This window comes from Quercus robur, chromosome 11, assembly GCF_932294415.1.
Source record: "Quercus robur chromosome 11, dhQueRobu3.1, whole genome shotgun sequence".
NCBI classification, from domain to species: Eukaryota; Viridiplantae; Streptophyta; class Magnoliopsida; order Fagales; family Fagaceae; genus Quercus; species Quercus robur.
In genome coordinates, this window is record NC_065544.1 from 25,957,332 (window position 1) to 25,971,397 (window position 14,066).

A 14,066-nucleotide genomic window follows, 5' to 3' on the forward strand; every position below is an offset into this window, starting at 1 on the left:
ACAATTTCATCATGCCACACCATTGTTGTAGCGTAAAAAAAATTTCATAATTTTTTTTTTTTTTGAGAAACAAACACATACACGTACACACAAGGGAGAGGGAGAAATGTTCTAACACAAAAACACACCACAACTCCATTCAAAAGTCATGGTAACTTTTAAGGGAGGGTGAAACAAATTATACTGCACACAACATACTCTCTTTAGTAATGTGGGACAATTACCCATTCTTTTTTACGTTTTATCATTTTTTTGGACAAATTAAACGCTTCAAGCAAGATTATGTGACACTTAAGGGAAAAATTGGACGAATGTGCTACTAATGTGAACAAAGAATAACTTTAGGGGATAAAATTTAAATTATAAAACTTTAGGATGAAAATTCCAAAGAACCCAAAATTTAGGGGTGTAGCTTGCACTTTTTTTTTTTTTTTTTTAAGTTATGGAATCTTTGTTGGGTTATAAATTGACTCCAGTTAATTAATCTAATTTTCCAAGTTAATTAATTAGACAAATTACATTCAAATCATATTAAAGCACAACCAAATCATCAAACTAAATTAAGTGTAGTGGAAATAAGTTTGACATAGGTGATTTGATCATGATGGGGAAATAGGCAAAACTTTATCGGGTGAATTTCAAGTCACCACTTCCAAAGAATCCACAAAGAAGAAAAAAGCGGTTACAAGTACAATAAATCTTACCCTACAAGCCTATCCTAAAGTACCTACATACAGTAGAACCTACTTAGCTATACTTGTCTTAGCTTTAATCTCCAATTGGACTTGATCTTGTAGAAGATTTCTCCATTGCATGAATCTCCCTATCCATGACTAACTCCACAGTAGCCTTTTTGATTGTTGTAGCTTTGCAAAGTTCTTTAATCCACGCTTGGATGAACTAAAAGTAGCTTATTACACAACCTTAGGTTCACAAATGTCGCAGCAACTCCTGTTATGCGTGTGTCTCTCTGTCTCTTTGATGACGCCTGTAAAATATATCTTTTATATGCTCAGGAACCCTGGTGCATTAATTCCTACAAACCCAAGTCATCATGGGCTGAAAACAGAACTGAACATTCAATTTTCAACCCTTAACCCTTTCTCCAAATTACCCTTAGGAATAAGATAATGAAATCTACTTGTACTAATTGCCCCCAAATCACCACAAATATCTTGTATTTCAAATAAACTAAGTTTATCGAGGTCAACCTCCTTGATAAAAGAAATACTGCCTCCTAAATATACCAAATCTGGGTTCCACACAAATTGGCCACCATGATGAATCTCAAAACTAAATGTCAAGTCAACCATCTGCATATAAAATACAACACAACACAATAAAGTATGAGATGGGCTTGCATGTGGAAAAGTATAAACTATTATAGGTTATTGCTTTATTAGGCAATCAAATTTGTCCTTCAATTTCCCTTACAATATACCAACAGATGAGATGGGCTTGCATGTGGAAAAGTCCTAGAGATGAATGTCATTAATTAATCAGTTGAAGTAGAAACCAACTATTTCAAGTAACCAATTGGGTATGTATCATGTGGTCCTGTGGTCCACACAAACCACATCACAGAAACAGACAATATTATTAAAAGTTTTTGTTCTATTTTTGGGAGACAAACCCATGGAAAGGGAGAGTAGAAAAGTAATAATCAATACTATTTTTACTCATGAAAAGCAATAATCGAAACAAAGTGACATGTGAAAGAAAAACAAGTTCCTTCACAGTGATACAAGTACAAGTTTATAGACCTAGGGTCATGGAGCCCCACATTGAAGAAAAAAGCCTAATCCTATGGTCCAACAGCCCAAAATTGATGAATACAAAAAAAAAAAAAAAAAAAAAAAAAAAAAAAAAACAAAACAAAACAAAACAAAAACATATATTTGCATATAAATTGTCCTTGCAAAAACCCAATTTCGAAAAAAAAAAAATTTAAACCCTAGGTTTCAAAAATTAAAGTGATCTACCTAGAATCAGATGAACAATGTATATGAAAGTAAAAGAAAACCAAAACTTGAAGCTCACAAAGTCAGGAACTCACCCAATCAAGAGAAAACAAACGGATCAAGTACCAAAAATCAAAAATACGATTTGTAACAGATGAACCCAAAATCTGTGTCTCGTTCTTCCTTGGTTTACTTGCACGATCAAAACCCAGATGGTTCTTGGTCCATTATCTCAAGCACATTGCATTGTAGCATCAAGGATCTTAGTTTGGTGAGCATGTTGGATGGGAGTGTGTTTTGGGAGTGAGGAGTGTTTAATGTGTTTTGGCTTTTGTTTTTGATAAATTATGTGTTAGAGCAACGTCTGAAAGAAAGGTGGGTTATGAAATAGTAACGGAGTAAAGCATAGGTGGGTAAAGTGTTAAAAATAAAATCACGGGTGGGTAAGTTATATTTGAGGTAAACCACAAGTGGATAACCTGTAATTCTCCCCCCCGCCCCCCCTTTTTTTTTTAATTCTGAACACTACATTATCTTCACTCTTCACTTTTAAAATCATATAAATATATAAACATTGTAAGTCTAAGTGATTTTGTTCTTCTATTCATATAAATAAAAGAAAAAAAAAGATCTAGTTCTTCTCTAACAATCTCCATCATTCAAGTCATAAAAGTCCTAACCTTATAAAAATTTCATTAATTGCGTTGAAATAGTGTTAAGAAATTGATAAATTTTACTAAAATTTAACTGACCGGCCCCCCTAATTTTTTGAGAAAAATATATATTCATTTCAAATTTCATTTTGACTCAAATAACAAAAAGATAAATACAAAGAACTCATAGAAGAATTTGTATGTGGGATATTCCCAAATCAACGTAATTAGCAAAAAATTTTAGGGGTAAATGCTCTTTTAATCCTTACATTTTGTTTTTATTTATATTTTGGTCCCTACTTTTTTATTTTACCATTTTTAATCCCTAAATGAAAAAAGCGTTCAATTTTGGTTCCTACTGTTATTCACTTAACATAAATATTCTACGTGGCAAACGGAATGCATTATTAGAACATTAAATGTTGACATGGCCATTAAAATAATATTAAAAAATGCCACATCATCATCTATTTTTTTTTTTTTAAGTATCAACTTTAACAAAATAAAAAAGTAAAAACATAATTAAAATCCAAAAACTACAAGAATTTAGAACTAGTTCATCTTCAACAAAAACACTAAAGAACACAAACCTAGATTTTCTAGCATTTTCTTGCCCAAATCTAACCAAACCCAAACCCAAACACAAACACAACAACTTTACAAATGAACATGATAAACAAACCAAAAATTCAAAACCAGCAGATGAACACAATGAACAAGGCATCACTAGATTTAACAACAAACCCAACCTACGACCCACCATTGGAACTAGCCGACCAAGTTGACCACCAAGCTACCACCTTTCTCTGTTCACAACCACCAACAACCCATAATTAAACTGATCTCCAGCATACCCAGAAGATTCAAAATACCTGTAGGAAAACAAACCAAAAACCCCTATCAATCATCAAATCTCATAGTCCAAAAATACCAAAACCAAACCAGAAAATTCAACCCAGCAACGAACTAATTCTCTTACCTAGCAACAACCCAATTCTCTTACCTCCATTTACAAAAACTCATAGTACAAAAAAATCAAAACCTGAATCGAAGATCTAGGTGACTAAGTCTTGTGGAAGCAAAAATAGCGTGGTCAATGTGGTAAGGGAATCGGCGAAGAGGAAATCGGAGAGCACGGAATTGAGATGGAGGTTGTGGAGAGTAGAGAAAACGTGGAGGGATAAGGCTAGTGAGGTGAACATGGTGGAGCCTCCTTGCTTCGCCATGAAAAAAGTTGGCCACCACCACATGGGTGGTCTCTCCTTTCGATGTTTCGCTCTACCTATAGAAATAATTATCTCTCTCTCTAATCTCACAGTTGTGTGTGTGCATGGGAATGGGTTCGCTTCAAAGGAATTTATGGGTGTTTCAATTGGTTTTGAGTGCTTGATGTGGGTATGAGAATTTTCTGATACTCTTTTGGGTCTTATTAAGAAATTTTTGGGTGTTTTAGTGGGTTTTGGTACATTTAATTTTTGTAATGTTGTGTTGGGGAATCATTTGTGATGTTTTTTGTTTTTGTAAAATGGTAGTGTTATGAGTAATAGGGGCAAAACAGTAATATCATGTACTTTATATATAAATAATATTTTATGTGTTAGGGTTGACTTATCAAACCCTAAAACACTTTCATAGTAAACAACATGGTATCAGAGCCACCAAGTCGCCGCTGCCGTTAACCCTCCTACCACCACCCTCCAATATTGTTGTCGTCGGCAACCATATCCCTACTCGCTAGCTCCGACAACCCTAATAGAGACTCCGACGATCTCGATTTAGTGGTTGAAGGAGTTGTCCAGCGTCGGTGACCCTCTCTTCGGTCTCGCGACACCAAATTGATGTCGCCTGATCGCGAGAAAGGCAGAGTTTTACTCGCCCTCCTCCGGCGACCATCCTAGCTTACTCACCGGTCCTCGCGCTGCCGCTCCTGCACCTTAGCGCCGCCGCCAGAGCTTTTTCAGTTGAGGGTTTCAACCATGGTCTGATTTTCTTCTCTTCTTCAATACATTCTCTGCATATCTGTTCACGCAGTCTTAGGTAGAAAGAAGTTTGATTACGTGATTAAGGAACCTCCTATACCTACAGACCCTAAATTTGCTAATTGGAGAGTCAAAGATGCATAAATTAGGAGTTGTTCGTGGAATAGCATGGAGTCTAAGGTCAGTTATAGTTTGGTTTTCTTACCAACTGCTAAACTTGTTTGGGAACAAGCCAAGGAACTTTACTTGGTGTTAACAATTTGAAACGGATTTATGATCTTCATCAAAATTATTTCTCCTTGAGTTTGGGTGATATGTCTTTAGAAGACTATTATAACAAGTTTAAGGGTGTATGTGAAGAACTCAATATTTATCAGCCTATCTCCTCTGATGTTAAAATTATGAAGAAACAACGAGATTCTATACATGTTGCTCGCTTCCTCTCTGGATTGCCTAAAGTTTGAATCCAGTAAAATCACAAATCTTAGCTAGTCCAAACCTCCCTTCATTGAGTGAAGTTTTTGGTAGACTTCGACAGGCCACATTATCTGATTCGAGTATTGACCCTTTCTCTTCCTCCCACACTAATGCATTACCTTCTGGTGATAAATCTGCCTTTACCACTTATATGGGGGGTAATAGAGGTGGTCGTGGAGGTCGAGGTCGTAGGGGCCGAGGCCATGGAGGTCGTGACCAAGGGGGTCGTGGGAGTGAACAAAGGGGTCGTGGTAAAGGACATGGTCTTCGTAAGTGCACTTATTGTCATGGTGAGAATCATACAGTAGACTTTTGTTAGGAGTTGTATGGTAAACCCTCGGCTAACCAAGCTAGTTTTCAAGTTCAAGAACCACCTTCACAGTCACTTCCACCGACATCTAGAGTAGTCTCTATTCCTGAGGAAGAGTACAATCGCCTCTTGTCTCTGCATTCCAACTTTGTTGGGTTTGATTCTACTGCTACTTTGGCTTAACAAGGTACTTCTGTTGCTTGTCTTGCCACTCAGGACCTTTGGGTCATTGACTCAGGTGCTACTGATCATATGACAGGTACCTCAAGTTTACTCTCTAACCTTGAGCAATCTAGTAGTCTTCCCAATGTTACATTGGCAAATGGCTCAGCCACTACAGTTTTTGGTTTGGGCACTGCCAATCTTAGTCCTAATCTTTCTCTCTCTTCTGTCTTATATATTCCTGATTTTCCTTTTAACCTTTTGTCAATTAGTAAGCTTACTAAAATTTTGAATTGTGCTGCCATTTTTTTATCCACTCATTGTATCTTTCAGGATCTCAAGACGGGGAAGATTATTGGTGGAGGGCATGAAGCCGGTGGACTTTATTACTTGGATCGATGTGGTTCTTCCCATTTAGTGGCTTCTCATTTGTCTATCTCGCCTCTTCAGTATCATTGTCGCCTTGGTCATCCATCTCTTAAGAATTTGAAGTCATTAGTTCTGTCGTGTAGTCAAATTGAGTCTTTACAATGTGAAGCATGTCAGTTGGGTAAACACCATAGGGTGCCTTTTGCCCCTAGGCGTGAGAGTCGTGTTAGTAGTCCTTTTCATTTAGTTCATTCTGATATTTGGGGTCCAATAAACACTCCCTCATTGTTGGGATTTAGATATTTTGTCATTTTTGTTAATGATTATTCTAGAGTCACCTATCTTTATCTTATGAAAGAACGGTCTGAATTGTACTCAATTTTCAAATCATTTTATATGGAAATAAAGACTCAGTTTACTGCTTCGCTTCGTATTTTTCGGTCTGATAATGCTCGTGAATATTTTCATACATCGTTGTCTCAATTTTTTGATGATCATGGTAAAATTCACCAATCTTCATGCCCCCATACTCCACAACAAAATGGTGTTGCTGAACGCAAAATGCGTCATTTGTTAGAGGTCACTCGTGCCTTAAAGTTTCATATGCATGTTCCCAAAACATATTGGAGTGATGCTGTTCTCACTGCCTATCACCTAATTAATCGTATGCCTTCCACTGTTCTAGGTGGTCAGATCCCTTATACTGTGCTCTCTCCTAATGCACCTTTGTTTCATCTACCTCCTAAGATCTTTGGTTGTGTGTGCTATGTTCATATCTTAGGTCCAGGGAGAAACAAACTTGATCCTAGATCCATTAAATGTGTTTTTCTTGGGTATTCTCGTACTAAAAAAGGATACCGATGTTACTCTCCTACTCTTCGGCGTCATTTCATTAGTGCTGATGTCACATTTAATGAATCTCAGTCCTATTTCTCTCCTTCGGTTCCTAGTGATAGTTCTCCTCCTTGTCTTCCTTTCCTACCACCTGTGTCTCCTATTGAATCTCCTCAGAAATCACTCCAGGTATATTGTCACTGGCAAAAACCTCCAACAGAGACCTCTACCCCGCCTAGTGATCCAACTCTTGCCTCTCTTCCAATTGCTTTGCACAAAGGTAAGCGTTCTTGTACCTCTCACCCTATCTCTCAGTTTGTCTCTTATGGTCACTTGTCTCCATCTCTTTATGCCTTTACCACATCCTTGAATTCTACTATTGTCCCTAAGTTTGTCCAGGAGGCTATGTCCATCTCAGGTTGGAAATCTGCTATGGAGGTAGAAATGTCTGCCCTATCTGAAAATGCTACTTGGTCTTTAGTTACTCGTCCTCCAGGGAAAACTATTGTTGGTTGTCATTGGGTGTATACTGTGAAGTATTTGCCTGATGGTTCTATTGAGCATTTGAAGGCTCGATTGGTTGCCAAAGGTTATATCCAGACATACGGTATTGACTATGCCGAGAAATTCTCACCTGTTGCTAAAACTTCTTTTGTTCGGATTTTGATCTCCTTGGCTGCTAATTTGGGTTGGCCATTATTTCAGTTAGATGTTAAAAATGCATTCTTGAATGAGGATTTGAAGGAAGAGGTGTATATGGAGCAATCACCTGGGTTTGTTGCTCAGGGGGAGTCTAGAAAAGTGTGTAGGTTGCATAAGGCCATCTATGCTCTTAAACAATCTCCCAGAGCTTGGTTTGGTAAATTTAGTGAAGTAGTGTTAAAGTTTGGATTGCGACGTTGCCATTCTGATCACTCTGTGTTTTCTCATACCTCTAATAGAGGAAAGATTTTGTTGATAGTATATGTTGATGATATTATAATAACTGGAGATGACAAGCAGGGTATTGATGATTTGAAAAGATACCTTCAAAACTCCTTTCGAACTAAGGATTTGGGTAAACTTCATTATTTCTTGGGTATTGGGGTAGCACGATCTAAAGAAGGCATCAGTTTATCACAGAGGAAGTATGTGTTGGATATTTTGGAAGAAACTGGCTTGTTAGGGTCTAAACTAGTGGAGACTCCTATGGATCCTAATGTCAAATTGTATGAAGATCAGGGGGAGCTGTTATCTAATCCTGAGAGATATCGTCGTTTGGTTGGTAAACTAAATTATCTCACAATTACTCGCCCAGATATATCATTTGCAGTTAGTGTTTTAAGCCAATTTATGAAAGATCCTCGCTTTCCAAATTGGGAGGCAATTATTTGAACTGTAAGGTATCTTAAAGCACATCCAGGCCGTGGTCTTTTGTATAAAGCTAATGGTCACCTACGGGTAGAAGCCTACACTGATGCTAATTGGGCTGGATCACCATCAGATAGAAAATCCACTACTGGGTATTGCACTTTTTTGGGAGGAAATCTGATTACTTGGAGAAGTAAGAAACAAACTGTTGTTGCCAGGTCTAGTGCAGAGGCTGAGTATAGAGCCATGGCACACACATCATGTGAGCTTATGTGGATTAAGCATTTACTTGAGGAATTAAGATTTGTTATCAAGCTGCCTATGACTATGCATTGTGATAATCAAGCAGCAATTTACATTGCCTCCAATCCTGTGTTCCATGAGCGAACCAAGCATATTGAAGTAGATTGTCATATTACTCGGGAGAAATTAGAAGATGGTGTAATTGCTACTCCATATGTTTCTACAAGAGTCCAGATTGTTGATATGTTTACTAAAGCTTTATGTAAGACTCGTTTGGGTTTATTATGTAACAAGCTAGGATTGTATGATATATACTCTCCAGCTTGAGGGGGAGTGTTATGAGTAATAGAGGCAAAACAATAATATCATTTACTTTATATATAAATAATATTTTATGTGTTAGGGTTGACTTATCAAACCCTAAAACACTTTCACAGTAAACAACAGGTAGTATTTGTGATTAGTCAAATCTCCCCCTGCCCCTTCCCTCGCTTCACTACCCACTACTACAAATACTATGAAAATTTACTGTTAGTTTCATGTAACATTTTCTTCTCTCCCTTCTACTCTTTTCTTGTTACCTATTAAAACTCTCTCATTTTCTATGGCCTAGAGGAGAGGTTTAATTTATACATGTGATTGAAGAGCATAGAAGATTACAGCCTAGTATGTTCCATTCTAATGTTTAGCTGAATGATTTGTCTATGAAGTAGCGATGTGATGGAATACTATTCCTCAAGGCGGTGTATATGAATGATGAATCTATATATAACATTTCAGCAATTCAACGTTGATGACGTCGAAAATTTGTCACCAATGGGTCACACCGTACTCGCGACTCGAACCGAACCTGCACGACAAGAACAACCGACGGACGTCCTTCAGAGAACACCGGTGTGGTGCCGGCCAAAGGTTCTCCGACGGTCAAGTTAGAATTGTTCTGTTTTACTTAGAGCGTTAGAGAGGGTCAATTAAAGCGTACCTCGATTTCTGTGGGTATTAGGCCTTTTATAGTGATAAAGGGTTGACTTTTCCTTTTTGGTTTCCATATCTTTTCAATGTGGGACTCTACTCCCAATTCTTCTAAGCGTGGTGAGCAAGGATCCCCATTTCCGGATCTTAGGGTTTTTCTGAACTATGGACGTTTCGGATCATGGGCCCTTTCGATGGGCCTTCAAAGCTGGGACCATCTTTACGTAGGCCCAAGAGACCCAGTCCGTCAGGCCCATTAAGGTAAGCCCGTCAGGCCCAGTATTTTGTCATCTTCAGTTGCCCCCTTCACCCCAATGGTCCGTCACCTTTTGGGTCAAAGGATCAATGGGGTGACGGTCCTTACGTATGGGTATGACGGTCAATTTTATAACGGATTCAGCCCAGATAGGACGACGGTTCCAGATGGATCAACCCGTCATAGTAAGATTCATCAAGTTGACGATGTCATGACGGGTACAAGTCTGTTGGTACGTACTGACAGGTTGTCAGCATTTATTAAACATGCCACGTGTCACTCTCTGAATGGTCGTTGTATAGGATCGAAGCGTCGCTTCGTCTTTCGTGCATCTCCTATATATATAAGGCGCCTCACTTTTTCATTTTTCACTTTTCACTCAGAAAACATTTGTCAGAGCGAAGCCGTCAACCTTGTCAGAGTAACCCGTCGTGGACGACCATCTGTTGATTACACCAACCGTCACCTATCCTCTGATAAGTTTGGTAAGTGCTTCTAATTTACTATAGTCAAGTTACATTTCCGTCCATGCATTGTTGTTAGGCTTTCCGTACCCGTCAACACATTCAAACCCGTCGGTCTTAGGTTTCATTGTCAATTGTAGGAAATGTCTAGTGCGTCAAGTAACCAGTCGGTGGTTCGTGATGGGACGGAATACGAGGATGTATACCCGTCCGGTCATAAAGACCAAGAGAGCCCCGGCGAAGATAGGAGTCCGTCTGCCTCTTCTTCATCCTCAACAAATGAGGATGTGGAGATTGTCGAAATAGAGGGTTCCGATGACGACGGGGATCAAGCACTGGAGTCCGTTGTAGGCGCTGATGGACTAAGGCAGTTCATCATGTTGCCAGAGTGGACGGTGCATAGGTTCACGTCCGTCATTAGGGAGAAACACTTCAGCACCTTCAGGACCAACTTCCAAATCCCAGACTATGTTTCCATCCGTCTACCACATGTGTCGGAGAAGTGTTACTATGAAGGGGTAGACGGTGTCGGAGTGTACGAGCAGGCATTGAAGGCTGGACTTCGATTCCCGCTTTCTACACTTCATAGGGAACTCTTACAGTATCTGGGGTTGTCCGTCACCCAGATATCCCCTAACGCCTGGAGGGTCTTCATAGCCATGGAGATTCTTTACGGTGCAATGTCAAACGGGGAGAGGAAATTGACGGTCCGTGAATTTCTTCACTGTTACCGTCCAGACGAGATTTCTGGATCAAGGGGGATGTACAGTTTTGCCAGTCGGAGCCCCTTGTTGAAGGTGATCTTTGAGACCCCAGACTCAAATAGAGACTGGAAGAGTCGGTATTTCTTCCTGGAGGGTGACAGATGGATGAACCATCCAGGGGAGACGGAGTACATGCCCGTCGACACAACTTGGGCAGTTATAAATCAGACACGTATGCATCCGTCTAAATTTTGTACTGCTTTTCATATCCGTCCAGCTATATATGTATATCTTGATCATCTTTCTTTGCAGGTAGACGGCGCCCACAAGTCAGCCTCGAGGAGTTTAGCTTCCTTGAAAAGGTTTGCAAGAAAACTACGCCGGAGGAAAGGACTTGGGCTAAGTTGGTGAACCCGAGGACCATTCATTGGTACTGCGACGGTCCTGAGCCCACCCAAGAAGCGATAAGATACGACGAGCGAGTTCACAAACGTAAGCCCGTCAACTTTACTTTGTCATTTACTATGCTTTATTTTGTTTTAATTTCATCCGTCATTATTTGCAGAGATGGATGACGCAAAGAGGAGAGCTTTGATCAAGTCCCAAGCCGTCAAGAAGAGGGAATCCGGCGAGGAGGTTCCTAAGGCGTCAGCTTCAGTCCCTAAAAGGAAACTGACGACAAAATCCGACCGTCCCTTTAGGCAACCAAAGGTCTCTCTTGAACCTGTGGTTGGCTTAATGGCTGAGGGTAACAAGGCCGTCACCCCAGCGAAGCAGGGGAAGGGTAAGGGATTGATGACGGTCCCAGACGGTAAGCAAGAGAGACCTCCTTCCCTTCTCCGTGATGACTCCAAGTATGCATTGGAGAAGCTGTCGTCCATCATCACGGTAGAAGACTATGAAGACCTGGGAAACCATTCGACGGAGGCCATGGGGGAGACGGGCCTCTTCGCCGTCGCTCAGGTTGGTTATGTTTGTCAAATAAGTTTTTATTTTTCTTTCTTCTTGTTACTTACATTATGTGACGGTCTCTTTTCTATTTGCAGTCCTTGGTCATGATGAAGGGACTACTTGACCGGTGTCTCAACCGTGAGAGTACCTTGGACCGGGTGCGCGCGAAGGCGCAGCAGACGGAGGAAGAGCTCGGACAACTTCAGAGATGGAGGTCCAAGATGGAGAAGAAGCTGGAGCTTTCTGAGCAGGCGAGGAAGGAGCTGGAGGAGAAGACGGCCACTTCGCTGACGGTCATAGAGAATAAAGAGGCTGAGATCAAACAACTCAAAGAAGAGCTCCGTCAGGCAAAAGTGGCAGCTGTCGAGGAGTACCGATGCTCGGAGTCCTGTTTGAGCGAGCTGTCGGACTCCTTCCTCCAAGGCTTCGATGATTCCCTCCGTCAAGTCAAGAAGGCTTATCCAGAGCTGGACTTGACAATGGTCAAACTTGAGGACCAAGCCCAGACTTCTGCCCTCCCCGTCGCCTCCGAAAATACGGAGGACCTTTTTGGCGACGGTGCTGCTCAAGGAGACGGAGAGTCCGCCCCGTCGAAGGATGTCCCAGTTGCTGAAGAAAAGAAAGATTGATGCCTATGTACTTTATTTTGTGAACAATCCGTCCTTCTTTTTTATTCATTTTTTAAGACAATCCGTCCTTTTTAATTGTATTAAACATTTGCCTTTGGGGCTTTTGGCTTAAAGTTCACATATGCTTTTTATAATTGTTTGGTACTCTGTTTAAAGCTCCGTCTACCTTCTTGAGGGAGTATTTTTGTGAGAATATTTGTTAATCTGTGATGATCCGTCCACATTGCAGACTTGTTATCTTGTGTTGATTGAGCATTTACATCGGTGAGGATTTTCCTTTTCCGTCTGTTTTGAGAGGTTTATTATGCGGACCGTCCACTTTGTGGCGTTGTTCATCACTTTTAAATATATCGCGTATTTAATGGACTTGTAGAAAATTTTAACGTAGCTAGTTTCCGTCCACTTTGCGAAAACGTCCATCTATTGTATCCGTCCACCTTGGGACTTTATTTCATGTAGGACAGTCCGTCCATCTCAAGGACTTTATTTCATGTATTTCAACATCTTAGTGATCTGTCCACTTTGTGGACTAATTACATCACCTTAGTGATCCGTCCACTTTGTGGACCTATGTCTCATCACCTTAGTGATCCGTCCACTTGGTGGACTTATGTTTCATCACCTTAGTGATCCGTCCACTTTGTGGACTTATGTTTCATCACCTTAGTGATCCGTCCACTTGGTGGACTTATGTTTCATCACCTTAGTGATCCGTCCACTTTCTGGACTTATGTTTCACCACCTTAGTGATCCGTCCACTTTGTGGACTCATGACTCATTACCTTAGTGATCCGTCCACTTTGTGGACTCATGACTCATCACCTTAGTGATCCGTCCACTTTGTGGACTCATGTTTCACCACCTTAGTGATCCGTCCACTTTGTGGACTCATGTTTCACCACCTTAGTGATCCGTCCACTTTGTGGACTCATGTTTCATCACCTTAGTGATCCGTCCACTTTGTGGACTCATGTTTCATCACCTTAGTGATCCGTCCACTTGGTGGACTCATGACTCATCACCTTAGTGATCCGTCCACTTTGTGGACTCATGTTTCACCACCTTAGTGATTCGTCCACTTTGTGGACTCATGTTTCACCACCTTAGTGATCCGTCCACTTTTGTGAACTTAGGGTGATCGTCCCTGTAGGACGATCCGTCCATCTTGTGGACTTCATATTGTGTCCGTCCATCTTGTGGACTTATGGTTATCATCCCTGTAGGATGATTCGTCCACCTTGTGGACTTAGGGGGATCGTCCCTGTAGGATAATCCGTCCATCTTGTGGACTTCTATCGTTTCCGTTAACTTTGTGGACAATTGCAATGATATACATTCAAGTAGAAGATCAAAATTGCATCTGATTATAGAAATGCGTAAAGGAAAAGTGCCTGCCTCCTTGGGCTTAAAAAAGGCACGACAATATTGTAGCAAAAATAGTTAAACAGTGCCAATAAAAGTTAATAATGCCAAAAAGTCTTAAAAGAGAAACTGGTTGTCGTGTCGCTATCACTGGTAGTATTTCCTCAAGTGCTCGGCATTCCACGGATGTGGTAGCTTTTCTCCGTCTATTGTCTCCAGGTGGTATGTCCCTTTCCTTTTCCACGACGTAACTCTGTAGGGTCCTTCCCAGTTGGGGCCGAGTTTTCCCTGTGTAGGGTCTCTAGTTGTACCCATGACCCTCCTGAGTACGAGGTCTCCTACTTGGAAGCTTCTTTGTCGGACCCGGGAGTTGAAATGTCTGGACATGCG

At 40.6% G+C, this 14,066-nt stretch overlaps 1 protein-coding gene across 1 annotated transcript; it reads left to right on the forward strand.

Annotated features, from left to right (window-relative positions):
- The first annotated feature begins 11,038 nt into the window (after window positions 1–11,038).
- On the forward strand, window positions 11,039–12,705 carry LOC126707351 (uncharacterized). Its single transcript, XM_050406956.1, has 3 exons — window positions 11,039–11,226; window positions 11,300–11,697; window positions 11,781–12,705. The coding sequence occupies exons 2-3, from the start codon at window positions 11,302–11,304 to the stop codon at window positions 12,312–12,314; spliced, it is 930 nt and encodes a 309-aa protein (XP_050262913.1). The 5' UTR covers window positions 11,039–11,226; window positions 11,300–11,301; the 3' UTR covers window positions 12,315–12,705.
- The last annotated feature ends 1,361 nt before the right edge of the window (window positions 12,706–14,066 follow it).